General features: G+C 38.8%; 1 protein-coding gene across 1 annotated transcript in view; it reads right to left on the bottom strand.

Moving 5' to 3' along the window:
• ephb1 (EPH receptor B1) overlaps window positions 1-24329 on the bottom strand; it is a 256086-nt gene that overhangs the window by 157034 nt on the left and 74723 nt on the right. Inside the window, exon 3 of the mRNA XM_082173478.1 lies at window positions 7448-8129. Within this exon, the coding sequence (XP_082029604.1) occupies window positions 7448-8129 (682 nt within the window). The remainder of the gene's footprint in view (window positions 1-7447; window positions 8130-24329) is intronic.

Here is a 24329-nt window from a genome sequence, read left to right on the forward strand (position 1 = left end):
ATGTGGTCACTTCCCTAAATAAAATGTGTGTGTACAGAGCAGCATAAAGCACTCAGAAGAGATGACAACTGTATTTACTTATATGCCAATCGTATTCAGTGTGTATTCCTATTCCGAGAGCTGGAGACAGAAAGAAACACACAGATTGGATGTCTCTTTTGGCCCTGTTCTGGAGAGAGAGAAGCAGGAGTCGAAATTACTATGTCTGCCACAGTTCTCCTCATTTCGGTCCAAAAGCTGCTTTTAGTCACACACACACACACACACACACACACACACACACACACACACACACACACACACACACACACACACACACACACACACACACACACACACACACACACACACACACACACACACACACACACACACACACACACAAATACAGACCTAGCACTATTCAGAAGAGATTGGTTTTCTAAATGGCGTTTGATGTACAATTATATATATATATATATATATATATACACTGCTCAAAAAAATAAAGGGAACACTTTTTAATCAGAGAATATCATCAAGTCAGTTAAACTCCTGGGATATTGATCTGGTCAGTTAAGTAACAGAGGGGGTTGGTAATCAGTTTCAGCTGCTTTAGTGTTAATGACATTAACAGCAGGTCCACTAGATGGGCAACAGTGAGACAACCCCCAAAACAGGAATGGTTTTACAGGTGGAGGCCACTGAAATTTTTTTCCCTACTCATCTTTTCGGACTGTTTTTCACCAGTTTTGCATTTGGCTAGGGTCAGTGTCACTACTGGTAGCATGAGGCGATACCTGGACCCTACAGAGGTTGCGCAGGCAGTCCAGCTCCTTCAGGATGGCTCATCAATACGTGCCATTGCCAGAAGGTTTGCTGTGTCTCCCAGCACAGTCTCAAGAGCATGGAGGAGATTCCAGGAAGACAGACAGCTACTCTAGGAGAGCTGGACAGGGCCGTAGAAGGTCCTTAACCCATCAGCAGGACCGGTATCTGCTCCTTTGTGCGAGGAGGAACATGATGAGCACTGCCAGAGCCCTACAAAATGACCTCCAGCAGGCCACTGGTGTGAATGTCTCTGACCAAACAATCAGAAACAGACTTCATGAGGGTGGCCTGAGGGCCCGACGTCCTCTAGTGGGCCCCGTGCTCACTGCCCAGCACCAGGGAGCTCGATTGGCATTTCCCATTGAACACCAGAATTGGCAGGTCCGCCACTGGTGCCCTGTGGTTTTCACAAATGAGAGCAGGTTCACCCTGAGCACGTGACAGACAGGAAAGGGTCTGGAGAAGCCGTGGAGAATGTTATGCTGCCTGTAACATCGTTCAGCATGACCGATTTGGTGGTGGGTCAGTGATGGTCTGGGGAGGCATATCCATGGAGGGATGCATAGACCTCTGCAGGCTAGACAATGGCACCCTGACTGCCATTAGGTATCGGGATGAAATCCTTGGATCCATTGTCAGACCCTATGCTGGTGCAGTGGGTCCTGGGTTCCTCCTGGTGCACAACAATGCCCGGCCTCATGTGGCGAGAGCATGCAGGCAGTTCCTGGAGGATGAAGGAATGATACCATTGAAGGGCCACCACGCTCACCTGACCTACATCCAATAGAACACCTCTGGGACATTGTGTTTCGGTCCATCTGACATCACCTGGTTGCACCTCAGACTGTCCAGGAGCTCAGTGATGCGCTGGTCCAGATCTGGGAGGAAATACCCCAGGACACCATCCGTCGTCTCATTAGGAGTATGCCCCGACGTTGTCAGGCATGCATACAAGCACGTGGGGGCCATACAAACTACTGAGTACCATTTTGAGTTGCTGCAATGAAATTTCAGCAAAATTGACAAGCCTGCTACATCATTTTTTCACTTAGATTTCCGCGGTGTCTTTGAATTCAATCCTCTGTAGGTTGATCATTTTCATTTCCATCAAACGATGTGGCATCCTTTTGTTCATAACACATTACCCAGTCCATATTAGTATAGATATCCAGCATGACATTTTTCCCCATTGAGATCTGATGTGTTTTCAAAGTGTTCCTTTAATTTTTTTGAGCAGTGTATATATATATATATATATATATATATATATATATATAAAAGGACATCTGTGATTTCATGTACAGGCTGGAAATGAAGGTGGACCAGGTCGCAAATAAGAAATCTAGCTTTAGTTACGGCATCCGACAAAGGTCAAAATAATATTATACTGCAATTACAGACATTATACACACGGGATTCGATTTCTAAGGACACACTAGTTGTTCTGTGATAAACACAGAATTCAAAATCACAAAGTATGTCGGTGAAACACCAATTTACCAAACACCTCCTTTAGAAATGCGACTACTCAAATTCAGAAGAACCGAACAGCCAGCTATCCTCTGTTTGCTCCCAAATGTTGGCAGTCGCCATCAGAAAATCATCATGTACACAAATCTGCATCCTCAACACACGGCCCCATCTGCTCGTGCTTGTTGTGGGTCATTTGGTGGGATTTTTGAGAGGGGAAGAGGGTTCTTCTCTCTGGGAAAAGCACAGCGGATCATCTCGCATGCAGACGGTGGAACACTGATTGGACCGCGCGGTCTAAAAGGAGTAAACAAACTTCAGCTAGATGAGTGGGATCTTCCAGATGTCCAAAACCTGAGCTGTTTGTTGTACATAATGGTATCAGTGTGTGAGTGTGTGTAGGGGTTTGCTTCTGTACTCAATGACTAGCATGTGTGTGTTTGTTTATGCATGTTTTAATAGAGCTCTGCTGTGTTTGCCTATGCCTGATTGTGCATGTATATAGAGCCGTAGGTGTGTGTTTATGTAACAATGTGAGTGCTTTTCAATGGCCTTTTGTGTGTGTGTATATAGATCTGCAACTGCATGCATGCATGTTTTGCGTGTTTATTTGTCTGTGTCAATCTGTTCAATGTGTATGTAAATCTAAAGGTGCAAGTCTGTTGTTAATTTAATTTATGTAAAAAAAATATCACATAGGCTATAGAATATATACATAATAGACATTTTAATGTCTCCATCAAATATACAAATTATTCAGTCTGATGTGCATATACCAATATTTTTGGTAAATGTGTTTCTGTCATAGTTTGCATCATAGAAAAAAAAAAGAAAAAGGAATGCTTAAAGGGATAGCTCACTTAAAGCGGTGGTATAATGCCCTTTTCACAAGATGTAAAATAAGTGTGTATGTGAAGTTTTAGCTCAAAATACCCCAGATATATTTTTATATAGCATGTTAAAATTGTCCATTTTTGAGGGTGAGCAAAAACACACCGTTTTGTGTCTGTTCCTTTAAATGCAAATGAGCTGCTGCTCCAGCACAGAGGGCGGAGCTTCAACAGCTTGCACTCACACAGACATGCACTGAAAATGTTTAGCCTTTTATGTTCAAACCGGATTCAGTCAATGATGGAGAGACTCAAGAAGAGATGACAACATGTAGAAAGCAACAGGACATTTCTGTATGGTTAGTTGATGAATTTATGTAGCTTATGTGTAGTTATCTTCTAGTCATTGATTAGCATATTCTGTCTTGATAATCTATAAATCATGTATATTTTAGTGTTGGTGATGTCACTAACCCAGGAGGAATGTTGTGTAGTCCCAACCAGTCGTTTGTTGTAGTCTTTAAAAAGTGATTTATTTAAAAGCATATATCTCCCTTAGCTTTGAACTTTGAGCATTGAAACCTTGAAGATGTTGTTTATGCTCAAACAGAAACATTACACACTAACTAAGGTTAAAAAAGTGAAATCATAATCAACCACCCCTTTAAAAATGAAAATTCTGTCATCATTTACTTACCCTCAAGTTGTTTCAAACCTGTGTGAATTTCTTTGTTCTGCTGAACAAAAAAAAAGAAGATATTTTGAAGAATGTCGGTAAGCATCAGGTTGATGGACCCCATTGACATCCACAGAAGTCAAGTCAATGGGGTCCAATAGCTGTTTGGTTACCGACATTCTTCAAAATATCTTCCTTTTTGTTCAGAAAAAGAAAGAAATTCATACAGGTTTGAAGCAAGCATATAGATGTTTGCAGCATTTTAAAAACTTTATTCAAATGTTGGTGCTTACATCCGGATTTGTTTTATGCAATAGCCCAAACCCAAAATTAGCATAAAAATACATGGATGGAAAAGCAGCTTATGTCTACAGTATATGTATGCGATTATATTTGCCTACCTCATTTTGAGTGTGCATATAGCTGTGTGGGTTTTTATAAGCCTATATTTGTGTGCATTTGTGTACTGTATATATGTTTGTGTTTATACAGTGCAAGTGTTTGTATAGTATTTATGTGTATTTACATACACAAACAAATTGTATGTGTATTTATATACACATACAAAATACTTTCACAGAGGAAAGTATTTTGTATACGTGCATTTGAAAAAGCTAAACGTGTGTGTGTGTGTGTGTGTGTGTGTGTGTGTGTGCGTGTGTGTGTGTGTGTGTGTGTGTGTGTGTGTGTGTGTGTGTGTGTGTGTGTGTGTGTGTATAGAGCTGTCTGCTCTCTCCAGGTGTGTGTCAGTTCAGACAGCTCTTGCGGTGAGTGTATCTCTGTTCAATTCCGCAGCCTGTGAGGGGTCGTCCGGCCTCTCACCCCTCTGTCAGAGCGCTGGAGACACACACCGGCAGAATATAGAGCCAGATCTGCACCCCAATCGGCTCGCCCCAGCCTGGTCCCAATCACTTTTACTGCAGAACCGAAGCTGAGCCGAGCCAACACAACACGGCCTCTCTGTGCTGAGTGCTGTGGTTAATGGGGGAGGTTATTTTATTAATATTCTGATTTTACTTCGGGTGACAGCCATCATTTCTCACCCTCGGGGTGAGATCTAATCCGACTCTCACACAGATATGTGGACATACACACAGTGATTATTCAGACTCCCTCGAGCAGGGTCAAAATAACAAACCCAGCTGTGCATTAGATAGATAGAGTGAACGAGGGAAATGAGAGAGAAATAGATAAACCTTCCTGGAGACACCTTGGCTGTTTTCTAATAGCATACTACTCATACTATTTTTGCAGTAACTATAATGTGCCAAGTACTAAATGTTTTATATGCATGGGCAACCTGGATGACCCACTTTTTTTTTTTTTTTTTGCTAAAAAGCGCAGTATAAACAGCACACTGCATATCCTAGACTATAATGTACAGTACACCATTTCACTGCCAAAAGTCACTTTCTTAGTCATTGTTTGGTCCTGTTTTACATTAAAAATATCTAAACATTCTTAAATCATGAAGCATTTAGTTTTGTTCCAAAATAACGTATGTGTTGTTTCTTGAGAAATTAAGTCAGTTTTATGTTTATGGAAGGAACAAAAAAATCAATAAACCTGCTTTTGCAGTTTTTTTCTTTTTTTTTTTCTTACCTCATAGGCCATTTCTTTTTCCTGTTTTAAGCATAAACCTCACTTAATTTCGATACATTTTTCAGAAAACAAAACTTAATATTGTCATTTTCATACTAGAAAATAAGACAAAAAAGTAATAAAATTACTTTGCAGTGTACCACATGTACCAAAAAAAAACAACAAAAAAAACAGTAGGCAGCACACAGTGTGTAATGTGACTATGTAGTCAGTAGTATGCTGTAATCCCTTCCAAGACACAAAGCTGCTCAGACTTCCTTTGAGACACATTTATAATAGCTCAGACACCTTCATTAACCCAAAAGACCAATTACTCTAATCAACCTCTAATCACCCTCTCCAGGTCCAAATTGACCAATGAAAGCAGAGGGGGGTGGGAAGCTTTGGAACCAGACGACCATCAACAAAAACAGACTAATGAACTTTAAAGGAATACTTATTACCCCAGGTTGCCTGTGCTGGTAAAATCAACCCTGGAGAATTTATGGAAACTTTATAAGAATGTAATGTGTGTGTGCATGTTCAGACTGCAATATATTACCCCATCAAAAGCCTTTATGGGAACTCGCAGATCAAAGCAGCTGTAATTAGTGGTGACTTGCTGTGTGCGAAATCGTTAATCCGCTAACACACTGGCTTTTAAAAACCGCGGCCACATCTAGATGACAAGGCTTTACACCAGGCACTAACACCCTGCAAAACCTCAACCATCTTTAATCTTTAAACTTTAATCTAAGTTTATGACAACTTTATCACTTCTTCCAGATCACTGAGCATTCCAGAAGACATCCGACACCGTGTCCTCACCAAGCACAACCACGACACGTTTCCAGCATCGACTTCAGAAATCTTATTATCAGATCATCATTTTTCTGTCACTTCCAGCAATTGCTGGTGTGTTTCTGTCCATTTACACCTATATTATTTTTAACTTCACTTGTTCCTCTAATACATTTTGTTTTTAAACATTTTTCCTCGTCTTCACTTCAACATGTCAAGACCCAGGTGAAAGCAAAATACTGTACAAAACAACAACAAAATAGCCAATCCAAGCATAATTCATGTGTGTGTGTTAAATATATATATATATATATATATATATATATAGACATCATGACCATCTCTCTGTGATAAGACCACCTTGCCTGAGGATGTCAACGAACTCAACAAAGCTGCCACCTGTGCATGTGTGTTTTTATGTGTAGAGGCACCTTTGGTCCTCAAAGTTGGCCCAACCAAACTAAGTGGCATATCTGTTTATTGATCAAGACAGATAGCTGTCAGTCAATCTTATCGTCTCTCTACACGTTTGGTCCTGAGGGAGTCAATATGGCACTGGCCTTGAGTGAAGGCCAAATCGGCCAATTGCAGACCTTGAGAGAACAATATGATTGTGTGTGTGTCTGTGTGTGTCAATGTCCATATGAAAACAGAGCGACTAAATATAGACAAGAATGAAAAAAAGTGTGCATCATTCAACCCAACATCAACACCACATTCTGCTCTCTTTAGATCTCAAACACATGTGCACGTCGCCATATTAATCCAGAATAAATCTACTCAAACTCAAAATCTGTTGAGTCTTCTCAAATAATCACAAATCTGCACATATCAACTCAATCTAGAGGAAGTTCATTAGTCAAAGCTACTAAATATCTTTCTAGAGCTAAAAGACCAGGGTTAACCAGTGACTAACACTGGGTTACCAGCAAATGTTGGGTTTTGGTTGCTTTTATCCCCACTTATCAACTAGATTAACCAGCAAGATGTCTTTAGTCAGCCTGTTCACTAGAAAAACGTATTGTCGGTAAATGTCATGGCTATACTGTACTGCTCCAGCTCTAAACCAACATAAACGTGGAATAAAATGGAAATTCATACAGTTTAAAGTCTTTTCAACAAAGATAAATCTTGTCAGTGAGAAAAGCTCAGAAAGATACCAAAGAATATCCTTTGCTTTCCACCAACTGAAAAAGATCCATTAAAAACACTTCTAAATAAATCAATAAACATACTTATATGAACCAAAGATCAACACTACTGGAACCCAAACTCTTACCTCGACAGACGTTCCCATTATCCGGCTCAAATCCCGCCTTGCAGGTGCAGCTCCCAATCGGAACCATCCAGTCCCCATCGCCATTACAGTACAACTTAATGGGTACGTCCACTTCCTCAGAGTTCGGGATGCACATCCCGCGAGCGATCACCAGCGAAGTGCTCTCTGCCCCGGTCAGGGTCTCTGGAAAGATTGCAAAGTTCTGCACCACGCTGGGGCATTTCTTAAAAAACACACGCACGGACAGCAGGGACATGCACGCACCATAGTCCTGGAACGCCAGATAAAAGCCATTTTTCGAGAGTGGACCGAAGCTCCGCACCTCCGTGTTCACTTTCATCAACCTACCACCAAAATCCACCTGTGAGAAGCTCTCGTCCGCCGCAATGGTGTCCACCTTCAAATACGGAGCCTCCATCCAGAACGCCCCACCTTTGGTGGCGATGACGGAGTCCGTCTCGTAGTAGTACAGGTTAAAGGTCTCCTTACAGGACCCAGGCACTCGCGGGATGCTGCTGCAGTCTCGGACGGTGAAACGCATCTCCACGTAAATGCGCTGAGCACCGCGCCTAGCGATGAAGGTGGTGAGCAGCCAGTTGTTCTGGTTGGACTCGAAGACGTTGCACACCTGGTACGTTCGAATGGTGTTGAGGTTTTCGTCGTAGCCGCTTACTTCCTCCCACTGGAAAAGAAAAACAATAGGAGGTTTAGCACAACAGAAAGAACAATGGCAGATGACCGTACGTAACTGAAACTCATGGTTCGTTTATTCAGGCTATCACTATGCCTTTTAAAAGTTTGATAAAAGTCAAGCCAACAATTGACAAAAGTTAGTTAGGAAAGTTAATTTTGGGGAAATGTTTATAATATTTAAACTGGAATCTTATATATATTTTTTTTTTATATTTCAGAGACTTATTCATAACATACAAAAAAATTGCTTTCACTTACTGGTCTAATGACGTAACGAACAAATCAGTGAACAAATCTGAATGATTTTGGGTGAACTGATTCAAATAAGTCTGGTCTCTTGGTAAATACATTATACACAGTAATGTGCATTTTCCATTTTGAGGTCAATGGTGTGAAAAAAACCTTATTTCATCTTAAAATTGCAAGAGGTGCCTGTTGAAGTGGAATAAAGATGAGAAATATCACTGCTGGTCCATTTGATGCTATCGATGTGGAACCGTGGCCTGAACTCCGACAGGTTTCTGCCTTTCATAAAATATTGATACAAATTGAGTTCCCAGAAACCTCTCTAACCCCATATTCCCCACCCAAAAAACCATCTAAAAGCTTTTAAACACTACATCACTTTGAAACTTTTTTTTTTTCCCTCTGTGAGATGATGAACCCTTTATGGCCTCTATTTCGGAGTTTCAGATCACAAAACCTGTCTCCCTAATCACCTGAGGTGGGAGGAAGCTGCTGCCATCTGCTTCGGTCCAGGCCAAGTGCGGCCAGCCACTTACCATTACAATATTACCATATTATAAAATGTGATGCGTAACAAATTTGAGATTATGCGCTATCGAATTACAATTAGAAGTAAGTGGAGCAGTATATGGCTGCCCTCCTGCAACCCTGATAAAAAAAGCACCATTGGCTGAATGTGAAACATGGCACAGACAAAAAAAAAAAAAAAAAAAAAGAGAGAGAGAGAGATAAAGTGCAACCATTGACTTTAGACTGCTGTTGCAGGCAGTTCTGCTGATGGTTGCGGACATTATAGTCAAACTTTTTTTGATATTTATTTATGGGTTACACTTTAGGTTTTAGTTAACATTAGTTAATTACTTTAGTTAATATGAACTAAGAATTAACATTACCGCTACATTACATTACTAATACATTATTTAAAATGAAATGTTGTATTTGTTAACATTTGCTACTGCACTGTGAACTGCAATAAGAGAATATATAAAATGTTAATTATCCCCAAAATGAAAAATCTGTCATCATTTACTCAGCCTCATCTCATTCCTTCATCTTCACATAGAATATTTGAAAAGGAAATGTGAATGAGATTTGACAGCTGTAGCCGAGGGCAAGACTTTCAAATGATTAATAGTGAACTTTTTGGTCTTTTCCTCTTAAAAAGCTATTGTATGGCCTTAGAAGACTTTCATGATAATTGTTTGGTCCTTTTTGGAGATTGATGGCCACTGTATGGAAAAGAGCATCATCAACATTCAACCTGACACGTCCTTTTGGGTTCTATACGAAAAAGAGTCACACAGGACTGAAACTAGGGTGAGTGAATCATTTTAAAATGTTCATTTTAACCATAGCTGTCCAAACACACAATCCATGCGGTTAAAAGCCTGATTCTTTAATACTGATCTCAGCGGTGGACAGATGTGAGGTAAAAGTACTGTAGGGTCATGTTGCCCGTACGTGATTGCTTGCTGCTTGGACCGTTCAGTTCACTGTTAAAGCTGGATAACAGGCACACCACCGCACGGCCCTGTGGGTAATCTCTACCTTTTAACAAAGCAGGTTGACCGATTGAACCATCCTACGCTATCCCAGAATTCCCTTGAGGTGGCACAGCCGTGGGAGAGGGAAACAAATACAAGGTTTGTAAGTGGACTCTTGAGGGCTGTAAACTTATGGTATCGGTACGGGAAGTGTGTGTGTAACTGTGTGGGCGCTGTTTGTTTTGTTTAAGTGTGTGTGGCTTCAGGAGGGTTTCTCACTCGTGGACCCTCACCGGATAAAAATCTGATCCAATGCGTGTACACCTTTGCTGTTTGTGTGTGTTATGAAAGCAGAAACAGAGAAAAGGAGAATTCGAGAAAATCTAATCTGAACAGTGATGGATCAGCGTCTGTGTGGCAGTTTGAAACCCAGGAGGAAAAATCAATGCGTGAAGTGTTGGCAAAACAGTATAATCTCTCCAGTATGTGACGCAAAGTAAAACACAGCTGAAATAAATCTAAAAGAAATTGTTCACCTGAAAATAAAACTTTGCTCATTATTTATCATGTCATTCCAAACCTGGCTTTCTTTATTCCGAGAAACACAAACAAGGAAAAAAAATTGAACAAAAAAAATTCACTCTTTTCTATGCAGTTAGAATGAATATGGACTGGAATGCCATAAAAAGCATCATAAAAGTGTCTCATTTGACATTATATACTAGTCTTCTGAAATCATAAGATAGATTTGTGTGAGCATTTTGTCTCCAGCAAGCTGTTAATCACTGCAAACGGTCAGCGAGTTGAGAACCATTTCAGTCCAATTCATCAACAAATTGTTCATTGTAAAGATTTGGTTCAAAAGAATGATTCGTTCACAAACTGGAAATTGATTCTTCTCTCATGAAATGGGCAAGGGGAGCTAAGGGAGCTAAAATTTCAGTCTATTCCTCTCACAAAGACTTGGAATAGTATATGAGTCATACTTGATGCTTTTTCATCGTTTTTGAACCTTGAAAAAGCTCCAGTACACATTCATTTAAATTGCATGGAAAAGAGCCACAAGTTACATTGTTCAAAACTTCTTTTGAGAGAAAGAAAGTCAGTCATAAAGGTTTGGCATGACATGAGAGTGAGTAAATGATGACAGAAATTTAATTTTGGGGTGAAATATCCCTTTAATGTTACAATAATACTCAGTAGACTAATGTTTAATTTAATAAAGCAGGAAAAGCAAAGAACAAATAATAAAAAAACAATCATAAAAAGCCATCTGTTCATTCAAGCAATTCCACTTCACTAGAATTAATTCCATTCTTCTTGTAATGCCTCTTGCATGATTCATATTTTTTAAACGTAAGATTAATGTGAGCAGGCACCCACGGGATAAATGTAACTTCCTACCCAACACCACGATTCGATAAATAATTTTGAGAAAACAAGCTAAAAAGCAGAAACACAGTCCGTAATGGTGGTAAATCAAAATCCAGCCCTCCAGAACAGTGCAGTTTCCATTTCATGACACATCTGTCACAATTTTTTTCACAGCCATTTCATATCTCCACGTTTAATTATACACTGTCATTTTACCTCTTTTGATTGCATCAGGTTGAATTGTTCTTTCCGGTAATTTAAAGAGACGTGACTGTCAGACAAAAACTCCGCCCTCCCGTTTACGCTTTCCATCTTTAAGAGACAACATGAAATAAAAATTGACCCTTTCTGCTTCCTTAATAACTGTCTTTAGTCTTATTGTGCACAATTTGTCAGTTATTTGAATAGATTCATAATGTTTTCACAATATTGCATAATCAAAAAAATTATATATATGTATGAACATAACGCATATATAAGTATGTAAGGCAACAAAAGCCTTAAGCATTTGAAAGACAATTTTGTATAAAGAAGCATGCTGTTTTGCACATTATTCTCTCTAAATATTAGTCAAATTACTTATATTGGACAGATTGGCTTATACCTTTCATTTTGAAGTGGAGAATTAAGTTTTAGGTTGTGATGGTCGCGTCCGATATCCTGGCTTTGCCAGTTGTGCAACACCAAATCTCCTTCTATGAATACTAGGGGTGTAACGATACACCAATGCCACGGTTCGGTTCATATCACGGTTTTGGAGCCACGGTTCGGTTCGGTTCGGTTCGGTTCGGTTCGGTTCTGTTTGCTGTGGGGGCAGGGTTCATGGCAGGGCACCACCAGCAATAATAACACTAGATTCACTTTTAACTTAATAAAAACAACAACAACAATAATTTAACTTTTTAACTTTATCTTTATTAATTTTATACATTGGCTTCACGTTTTCTTTAGAGCAGTTAGCACACCTGAGTTAACTAAAATGAAATAAATGTCTCCACTGACTAGTCAGAAATAAACTGCACACCTGAGTAGGGTTGCCAACTTCAGAAAAGTAAAATGCGGGACAATCGTGTTTCTTTATAGGAAAATGAGGGACACTCAAAATATTTACTGTGTCGCACAATGTACATAATTTCAGTGTCTGCAGACTGTAGTTAAGTATATGTTTAAAAGGTTATCAGACAAACACATTTGTATTGCTTAACCTATTTATGTACAATTTAATTCTAAAAATATTTTTAATGTCATACAAAAAAAATGTCACATTACAAACAAACCACCAATCAAAATAACAGCATTTATCTGAAATAGAAAGCTTTTTTAACATTATACATAGGCCTAGTTCAAAAGTTTGAGGTTAGTAAGATTATTTTTTTGGGAAAGAAATTAAAGTAATTGCCTACTTTTATTCAGAAAGGATGCATTACATTAATCAAAAGTGACAGTACATTTATAGTGTTACACAAGCTTTCTATTTCAAATAAATATCTTATGATCTTTACATTCATCAAAGAATCCTGGGGGAAAAAAAACAAAACAGTTTTAAACATTAATAATAATCAGAAATGTTTTTTGAGCATATTATTCCCTCAGGTAGATTACATGTTTTCTTGCGTGGCTGGATGTTGGACTCATGAACAATAATCACGTTGTTTGCATTCGCCAAAATTTGCCGAAATCAAAACGTGGACAGTGAAAGGGAATTACCGTTAGCGCGAGACGAGTCCGGCTTGAAGAGGAAGCGACCAGACGGAGAGGATTTTGTTCGCAAATCAATGTCTCAAAACAATGATTAAAAAAAGCTGTGATATGTCATCATATTGGATGATGACAGGTGTCGGTGATCATTCTCAAGTGTCGTGATCAGCACTGCTGCTGTTGCTGCTGTATCAGTCAGTGGTTGTGACCGGAGGGTCTTCAATCTCAATATGCCGCGGAGTTGCCATCCTGAAGTGCGTATGTAAACTCTCGAGCGTGATCGATCACCCAAATCACGTGACATGCACTTTATTTAGTAAATAATATTATAATATTTAGTAAAACTACAGCTCTTATTAGTTGTTAAAACTGTACTCATTAATTACTATTTAATCAAATGTCAAGGAAGAAAAAAATTGTTTTGTGACAAAGTGAAGTGAGAGTTGGGCAGCAGGGGGCGGGGCGCGTTCGGTTCGACATGAGAGTATCGCGGTTCGAACCGTGGCTGTTGTATCGCGGTTTTTCGGTTCGGTTTGAATATCGTTACACCCCTAATGAATACTGTCAATTTCAGTGTCAACTTTTGTCAAATTCATATCATTTTCTTCATTTAGTCAAGCAAGTCACAAGTCCTTAAATTTCAAGTCAAGTCACATAACTGCAGTGCAAATTCCATGTTGTCTTTAAACACAGTAGAAGAGGGAGTGTATCATCACCTCCTAAGAGATAGCAGAGCTGGAAGGCATTGCTCTGGAGGAGAAGGAGGGATGAGAGCGAGAAGTGAGAAGAGAGAGGTGGGACTGGTGAGGAGGGGTGGGAGTGTAACATGGCTGGCATGATGAATGAGTTTACAGAGATCCTGGGCACAAATGAAAGCCCCTTTTTTTCTTCTTCTGACTGCCAAAGCAACTCCCCACCCCTCCAACCCTGTAATGATGATTTATCTGTATAAGATGGACCCGTCCAATCTGGCACGGCGCTGCCATTAATACAGGCCCGTCCCTCCCCAGCCTGGTCTAGGGACGCTTGTCTCTCTGTCTGCTGAAATGACCACAATCACTCAACCCGACTCACGCCACAGGCTACAGCAGACAGAGCCGAGTACCAGCTCATATATCACATTACGAACTGTGTTATACCATCAGAGATTTGCACATAATATCATGAGCATGCATGCATTGATACGCACTCTCACATTAACACTAACAAAGTGTCATTATTGCTATGGACATTAAACTTGTAAAAGTGTACAGTTATCTTTAGAATTCTACACACACACACACACACACACACACACACACACACACACACACACACACACACACACACACACACACACACACACACACACACACACACACACACACACACACACACACACACAGACAGACAGACAGACAGACAGACAGACAGACAGACAGAGAGAGAGAGAGAGAGAGAGAGAGAGAGAGAGAGAGAGAAACGCGTGCATCCGTTTCCGTTTCGGGTTTTATTTTAGGATATATGAAAATGATCAAAAGTGACAGTAAAGACATGTTTTATGTTAGATTTCTAATTTAATCTAAGCAAATAAATGCTGTTGTTTTGAACTTTCTATCAACAAATCTTTTGGGGGGGGGGGTGGGTAAGAAATGTATCACAGTTTCTGCAAAAAATATAAATTAGCACAATTGTTTTCAAAACTTAATCTGTAATGAAATGAAGAATAAGAAACATTACTCATTACTTACGAAATCAGCATATTAGAATGATTTCTGAAGAGTGAAGACTGGAAAAATTATGCTAAAAATTCAGCTTTGCTTTTATTGCTTAAATTATAGAAGAAAGATGTAATGCTTGGACCCATAACTATCCCTTTCCCATTACATGGTCACATGTTAAGCCTATAAGTGCACATGACACTACTATACAGTGGACAAAAATAGTATGTGACAAAAGTAGTATGTCCGAATTCACAGTATTTATAAAAGAGAAGGCAAAAAGTACATGGATGACCTGCTACTTCCGGTGAGATTCTAAAGTGTGCATATGATGGACACTTCACTGTCCCATGAGGCCACGGGAGAGGATTTATGAATGGCAGTAAAGCGACGTAACTGATGCTGGAAGGTCACATGACAGTAAGTAACAACATGGTAAATGTAGGACATCCAGATTCCATTCATGCTACACACATTCATACTATACAGAACGTATTTTTTTTAGCGCTCGTGAAGTAATTACTTATTCAAATAAGTATACCTACTCAAGAGAGTATGCAAATTTGTACGCAGCCAGTATCTACACTGCAGGTCACTATGATACAATGCAACAAATCAAGATCACTGGAAGAGAGAGAAAGAGCCTCAGCTGATAATGATGTAACATAGTTAATTACTTTTAACACAGTTTAACAGATTTTAAACATTCCCCTGAATACACACATTCACAGAACACACACACACACACACACAACAACAAATTCCCTCCACAAGGCTGGAGGCGCACACAAATAAACGGCGAGAAAGAGGTCGACAGAAATGGCAATTTGAGGATTCACAATCTCAGACTGTCTATAAAATGGTGATGAAGTCATTAAAACTGTCCAGTGTGCAGGACAAAAGTCAAATTGTTTTGAAGCCCTCTGGCTTGGACTATAATGATCATGCTCATAAACTCCCGGACTGCACGCTTTCACCAGCACGGATCTCAACTAGAGCCGACCGTTTCTCTGCCTGGGATTTACAGGTCTGCTCAGACCCAGGAGGGGTCACAAATATATCAGAGAGAAAGATGTGGAAATACATTCTCCACTTTAACAGATTTAATTTGGGGACCTTCATTATACAGTGTAGTTCATGCTACACCGCTGAGTAAATTTCCCCTCAGGGATCAATAAAGTATATCTAACTGTAATGGGTGAGAACTGGACCTGTTGTCAAACCAACACATTAATCTCCAGACACAGTCAGAGAGGACAGAACATTAAACACATGGATTGAGTTAGCCGTGCACTTCGATTTGAATGCATAGTTAAAAACTATGAAATATGGAAGGCCAACAAATGTGTACAATATGACATATTTATAGAGTTTAGAAAGCTATTTTAAAGCTGATCTATGCTACTCAGAATTACAGTCAAGATTCTGTTTGAGAAATTAGATCGATACACTACAAGATACTCACAGGGAGCAACTCACTTTTTTGTTGTTTCGTTCCTCTGTTTGACAACATTTTATTTCTCTGTACCACTTTGCAATGTATGAAAAGAAAACATATAACAACGGATATCATTTTTCAATGAACGTTGGAACAATATTTATCTGGCACAAAAATAAGGATATCAAATTTGTTCGCAATATCAAACCCGAAAACAAAGTTACAATATTTGTAATTATATATACATATTTTGCAATATTAAAATACACTGAGTCAAAACAGAAATAATAATATATATTATTTATATTATATGTTATATAATATATATATATATATATATATATATATATATATATATATATATATATATATGCTATAACATGTTGTCTTTTTTAATTAAATAACTATTTTAAAATATGAATATGTTAATTAAATATCTTGTATTATATATGTATATAATAACAAAATATTTAATTAACATTCATATTTTAAAATACTTATTTAATTTAAAAAAGACAACCTGTTGCAGATGGACTCCTGTGAACACTAGTGACTGACTACTGGAATTGGTTAAAAATTAGTCTAAAAAAAAATCAATGACACAAGAGGAATACACTTTCTAGGTGAGGGTGTTGGATAAAAATGACAAAAAAATTCCGCTTAGTAACACAGTCACTTTTTTCCCTGATATTTCTGCCAGTTTTTTCATATCGACTCTGTAGGGCAATGATGAGAAGAAGGGAAAATGGGATCGGGAAATTATGCAACCGAGTCTTGAACTCCCATTTCCCACTTGAGCATCACGACTCGACATGTCAAAGCACACGCACTAAGAGCTAGGGCCCCAACCTTGTCACTTTCATGAAGGCACACAAGGTTTAAAACAAAAAAAAAGAGAAAAAGAAAAAGCAGCAGCAAAACAAAGGTATTCCATCATCCGTCACCATAGCAATAATGGAACTCTCCAGGACCCCAACATCCATTTCCCATCTATGACAAGGCTTTAAATAGCCCTGTACGTGCGGCTGGATATATTTTGGTTCCACAGCGCATGTGTGTGCGGGTTAAGAGTGTTCTTAAGCTGAATAATTCAGTCGTGAGATGAGAGTAAACAGGGTTAGCAAGAGAGGTGGAGAGACCTAACCTATCTGCCCAGAGGAAAATAATTACCCCTCAACTAAAGTTCACCATAAACACTGACCTCTGGCTCTTAACCTCTCTCTAATATAGTTGTATGGCTGTTCTAACAGTTTATGGCCTAGAAATTTAGTCCGAATAAGATTTCTTGCTCTTAAAGAGAGAGCATTGGGAATCGAGAATAAGTTTCAAAGGATGGAATTGATTCTTTCAAAGGGAATAGACTCCCCTATATTAGCCCTATTCAGTTCAATATAGCGAGTCATTGCTTGGTAATATGGGAATTCCGATTCATTTCCACAAACGGGTTCTTTCAACCAGTTTGTTTCAATGAATCTGTAAAAAAAAAAAAAAAAAAAAAGGAAAGATTGCAGCCATTCTGTCAAAGTGTCATCATGTCACACATTAAAATAAAGCCATACTGAATGAATGCATATTGTTGATACCTAGGAAGGTAAAAGAGTAGCAAAACTCGAGAGCACGTAGACGTGAATTTGAGAACTGAAGTTGAATGTTGAAATTTGCACTCGCAGACACTAGTCACAAACCTGTATTCTGAATTTGAAGCTGCAGACAAGTAGTCACAAATGTGTAAAATGCCATTCACAGAAATACAATAACAGACACAAAGTTGTAATATATATTTGCACTTATTCTTACATTCACACTTGCAGTACAACCTCAATTAGGCACTTGCAACTTCTCAAATCTGTCACTTCAATTACAAATTTCGTGTCTTGACTTTTGCTCCTCTTTTCGCGATATATTAGATGCAAAACTAACTTGTGCACTTGAAACTTAGTGGCAGCGACAGAGAAAGGGGGGCGGGAGTGTGGATGTTCAAACAAGCCATTTTATTGGTTGGCTCCTAGTCAATGAAATTGGACTTCTATTGTATGTGATGATGTCACAAAACCCGCGTTCTGAAACGCTATCATGGCTTAATGCATTAGACTGATATTAAAATAAAAAATAAAAAAAAACATGTAAAAAAAAACACAAAACACGGAATCTGAGCCAATTCCAAAAAATGTGGACTCAAGCAGCCCTACTTGATAGTGATAGAGATGTTCGGGACTAGTGTTGTCACGATACCAAAATAATTGTTGTTTCGATACCGATACCAAGTCAAGTATTGCGATTTCGATACTTTTTCGATACTTTTCCTGAAAAGGGAGAAACACTCTCAAAGATCACTGCTGTGCTTTATTTTAAAACCGGGACAACATTCTAATCATATAACACACTAATAAATGAACATATGAACAGCAGATATATTAAACATTTGAACAAAATATGAAATATGAAATATAAAAAATAAATTAGAGCAATGACATTCAAGGAAAAAAAAAAGATAAATTTAGCAGCATTATCTCATTTATCATAAGAAACATAAGAGCTTTATCTTGATTCTGAACTTTGAATAAAAATATGAACAGCGATTATATTAAACAATGTTTAATATTGGTAACATATGATAAGCCTCATTGGTGATATATTTGACATGTGGGGAGAGAGTTGTGGAAGGCCTATACTTCATGTTAAACAAATATATAGCAGCAAAGACAACAATAGGCTACAGAATAATTCGTTCTGTATTGAGAGGTGCAATATTTGAAAATCGATAATATTTTTTTTAATTACATTTATTGTATTTATGTCAAAACTTTCAAACATCAAAATGTCATTTATTAATATGTATTCGTGTCAAAATGACATAGAAACATCTTTTCCTATTCTATTTTGCCTGGAAACGCTTCCAACAGGCTTGCGTGTCGCGTGAAAAATAGGCGTCGGTTCTATTTATAGCATACACGCGTTTTCCGCGCGTCTCGAGCTGCGCCCAGACTCATGTCACGCAGACAGTTAACATGGGAGCCGAAATAAAAACGGACACGACACGCAGACAGTGTGTCGCCGGCCTTACAAATCTGGAACGTGGTCATTCTTAGAAGTATGATACTAATAAATTAAGGAATCGTGACGTTTTTAATTTCCTATTTACTTTTGAAGTATCGGTGCACCGTGCAACAGAGCAAGGTAGGCAACGTACTTCCATATGTCACTCCTCGCGTCATCTTTTTCTACGAGTCGTGGACCACTTGTGCTCGCACATGCAGCCATCTCGCTGTAGTGTTTTGTCACATGACACTGACAGCGGCAGGTTCTTTGCTGCGTGCGTCAGGAAAAAAACACAGACGTCCATAGGGAGGCGTTTTTTCAAAAAAAAAATTTAAGTATCGATACTGATAAATTTAGGTATCGTGACGTTTTTAATTTCCGAGTATCGCGATACTTTTGAAGTATCGGTACACCGTGCAACACTATTCGGGACACCCCCAGAGTCCTTTTGATGCAGGATGGGGCCGCCCCCTTACAGTATTATGAACCAATGAAATTTAATTTTTCTATCTACAAATGCATGGATTTACCAGGCCGACCACTTCACATGAAGCAAATATTTTATGACAGACCTCCTACATTCTTGAACATTTGATGGCTGACTTGCCTGAAAGCCCCCCATCATGAGCTCTAGAAACACTGGAGAAATGTGTCATATTTGGTTTGTCATGTTATAGTGGCTTAAAATATTGAGACAGGGGGTGGTTTAGTGTTTAATGTGTTGTGTTAATGACCATGAGTTACAGAGAGAGAGAGAGAGTTTGCCCAACAACCCAGTGCCTACTGCTGTTAGAACATGACGGTACTCATAAACAACCATTCATCATATTGGCCTCCAACTGAGAGAGAAAGAGATACGACTGTCCAAATAAGACCAACAGGTGATGCATGTTCTGATATAAACCTGGAAAAGATGAAAATACTTGTACTTAAATGTGCAAGCATTTTTGATTATTTTCACAAAACTTTCATGCCCCCCAGAATATTTTGTTGTATGAATATCTGAACATGCAATGTTATATAAATATATATATATATATATATATATATATATATTATATTATATTATATTATATTATATATATATATATATATATATATATATATATATATATATATATATATATATATATATTATATTATATTATATTATATATATATCAAAATAAAGAACAGAGCCTCTGGTTTTAAACAAAAATCACGTTTTAGTCAAAGACAATGTCCGGATTGGATTCAGAACAATGATCAAAACATAGATTAAGTAAATCGAGTTCATCAACACCCCCAAAGTTCGCACAATCCTATACCTCTTTGTGGGTTCGACATTTCATTCGGTAACGTTAGGCAGTTTTGATTTATATACTGTTAAATGTTTGATGATCACATTAGCTTACATGTGCGTAAGGAATCTTCTACCGCTTCTTTCTGCTTCTTTTTCGTTTGTGTTTGGATCCGGAGATTCTGTACTATTTCAGAAGATGCTTAATAGCGCCCCCTACCGTATAACAGTGAAAACGTGGATTGCTGGAAAAACTTGTCAATGGCAGGGTAGCATTGTGTCATAAATTACGGAAAAACTTGTCAATGGTGGGGAAAGAGTTGAAAGATGTTCAGAGTGACAGAGGGTTTGAGTAGCATAAAAGCAAGACTTACCCACCTCTAAATGCCACCTACAAACAACACAAATGGCTGTTGATCACATTACATAATGCCACACAGTCTCTTTCTGTTTAAGTTACCAATTCTTGGCCAGGATAAACTGCAAAGTGGACCAGACTTTGTGCTGCCGTCAAAAGTTTGGCTCTGTGCGACTAGACAAAAAGAGATTTCAGCCTTGTCTTGTTTTTAGGACAGGACATGGCGCGCCTTAAATCACCTCCTTGAAGTGGCCTCGGCTGAGTAGTGTGTACATGTAGCGCTGCTGCTAAGTATAAAAGAGAACAAGACATTAAATATACAAGAAAGAAGGGCAGATATTCTCGTGTACATTCACTTAAGTGATCTGAAGGCAGAAAATACAGAGAGAACATCTATTCTCACACACACCTCGACTAGGAGAGCAAGAAAAAAAGCCTGTGGACGCTGCCACTTGTCACTAAGTGTTAACTCAAAACTAGCTACAAGTCCATTGCAGACTTCACAAACACATACTCTCGTCCATATGGGTTCTTAAGTGACACAAAGCACTTAACACAGAGAAATCACTTTAAAACACACGTACTGCACCTAGAAGTGTGTGAGGGATTGCACTTTGTGTATCGCTGTTGCGGGCCATCGCTCTTCGAAGAACAGTGTTCTTAATGTGCTCGAGTAGAGATGGCCTTCTCTCTCTCTCTCTCACTTTCCCTCTTGATAATTTGGTGCAAAACTACACTTAACCTCAGGTTCATACTAAAATAAACCAGCAGTGCACACTAAAAACATTAAAATAAGAGATTCTTACATTTTCTGAGTTGTCCGCCGTCTTACCGCCAAAATGCATGAAGTTTTATTAAAAACGTTCGGGAGGAACATGTTCAAATGATCTATCCAATCAGCATGAGTAGAGGCCTATACGTAGCTGAGTGACCTATGCTCCTCGACAGTTTTCAGCATCCCTCCACCACCCTGACTCCTCACTCTTGGCTGGATCCTACCACAGCCAGGAATATGGGGGGAGTTCTCTGGGTTCGGGCTCTGAGCCCTCTCCTCGGACAGCACACCAAAAACGCAAACTTTTTTTTACTTATAATCTGATTATTTGTAAGTGTGAACTCGTGAATTGGGTGTTCTAGGTAGTTTCCAGTGCACCACAAAGACATTTTTAAGCACAATTTAATGTAACATGGTTGCTAGGGTGTTCTGTGTAGCATAGCAACACCCTAGCAACCACACAGAGATGGAAATGTGGCACATATAGCAGGTCAACTGTAGGCACATACTTACACATATTGCTAGAATTTTATATTGTAATAATATTTTACAATATTATAATTTTCATTTTATTGTTGAACAAATAAATGCAGCCTTGGTGAGCATAAGAAACGTCTTTCAAAACCATAAGAAAAAGAAAAAAACGTACTGACCCCAAATTTTTTAACAGTAGTGTATACAAAAACACTCATTTTATTTTAAGGATGTCTAGATATTTGAACTGAAAAACAACAACAACAAAAATATTGAATCAAAAATATTTCTTTGCAGTGTAAGGCAAGCAAAAGACTTCCCAGACTCAGAGTGAGAATGAGTGTGTGAGATTAGAAAAGAAAGGGGGAAAATGAAAGATGAATAAAGAGGGAATGGAACAAAGGGCATCTGAAAAGCTGCCGGCACATGGTTGGCTGTGATTGAGCTAAGAGAAAACAGCAAAAGATAGTGACCGTCCTTGTTTAGCTTGTCAGAGAGAAGGATAGAGGGCTAAATTGCTTTCAGAGGAACAGAAGAGAAAAAAGACTGGGTAGACTTCAATTAAGGCCTTTTTTAATCTACCACACACACTCATGCAACACAAGAGTCTTTTTTTTTTACAACAGCAGCCAAGGCATCTCAATTGGTACATCCAGAGAAACTACTGAAGGGAATCATGAGGCACAGAGACAGAGAAAGAAAGAATAGATAGAAAATAAATCTCATATGGCTCAGAATGTAATGCATGTAATTTTTGTTGTTGCTATTGTTGTTTACTTTTTAGTCATTTTTGGACCTTGACTGCCTCTATGCTTTAAGTGATTGTAAATAAATCATATTTACAGTAGAGCTTAAACAGTAGAGCATGACACTAGCAATGCCAAGGCCTTTCGTTTCTGCTCTGAAAGCCGGTGAGTGCGTGTTAGAAATCAGGAATTGTGAGAGAACACTGTGCTTGGTATGTTTTTCATCTTTAAATAAAACGTGGATCTTCAGCTGACAAAGTTTAAATCCCGTCCAGACAGTCTTTTGTGGCTGTTCGAACACATTCGACTACATGAGCATTTACACTACGAAAGCAATGCGATTGAATGCGTTTTCAACTACCTCTAGAAGTGGTAGAAAGTGGAAAAGCTCAAAACGTTTTCAACCCCGTTTACACCTGTATTTAGCGAAATCTTGTGATCCGATCGACCAAAATGCATCTTCATACCAAAGTGTAAACAGGGCCTTGTGCACCAAATCAGCATTTTAGAATGATTCCTGAATGATTACGTGACACTGAAGACTGGAGTAATGATGCTGAAAATTCAGCAGAATCACAGGAATAAATTATTTTAAATTGTAATAATATTTCACAATATCAAATGCAGTCAAATCAAATAAACCCAGCATTGGTGAGCATAAGAGACTTCTTTCAAAAACATTTAGAAAAAACAAACAAATAATTGTACTAACTCCAAACTTTTGCTTGTAGCACAAGTGACTTTGAATAAAAGTATTTGCCAAAAGCATAAATCTAAAAGTAAAAGTCAGATTTGGAACAACAACAAGGTGAGTAATGATGACTGATCTTGACTATCCCTTTTGCTAAAAGTTTTTAAGCTAAAATAATGCCAACACTAATAAGACAATTTCTAGGTTTGTAGATTAAGTGTAAAAACACACATCCACATCCACACAGACACTGTCCCCTGGCTAAACTTATTCGCATGTGACTGACATAAACACCCAGCAGCGCTGCTCCTGTTGCATGCAACACCAAAAGTCTTTCACGTGACACAGCCTGGACAATTCATTCAGATTCATATGGAGTGAGTGTCTACTTTCCCTTCCAAATCACTCAGACTCCATCTGATCGATACGTTCACACATGCTTAAGTACGATTGCTGTGACAGCAGAAAGGGAAAGCATGGTATGGCACATACATCATATAATCAAGAGCACATCTCGAAGTCTCCTGGGAGCATTACACACACACACACACACAAACTGGGGTGATGAATTAAATATGGGCTGCTGAAGAAGCAGCCAACCTCTGACCTCTGACCTCTGGGTGAGGGACGGGGCAAGCAGGCGTGAAAGGTAATCGCAGAGGCAGAGGGGAACAATCGGCCATTCCAGCTCAAAATGTGTGTGTGAGCCTTTTAAGCAGGAGTGGCCGGCTGAGGTCTGCGAGGAATTGGGGATCTTAGGGATTTCTTTAAGAGAAAAGGAAGGGGTTGGGGTTAATGGAAAGCGAGATCTATTAGAGAAAGACTGATGCGGGTGTGTTGGAGGGGGGCAGCTGTGAGAATTCGCCAAATGGTGTGAATGAATCGTG

Source organism: Leuciscus leuciscus, assembly GCF_965113295.1.
Source record: "Leuciscus leuciscus genome assembly, chromosome: 6".
NCBI lineage: Eukaryota > Metazoa > Chordata > Actinopteri > Cypriniformes > Leuciscidae > Leuciscus > Leuciscus leuciscus.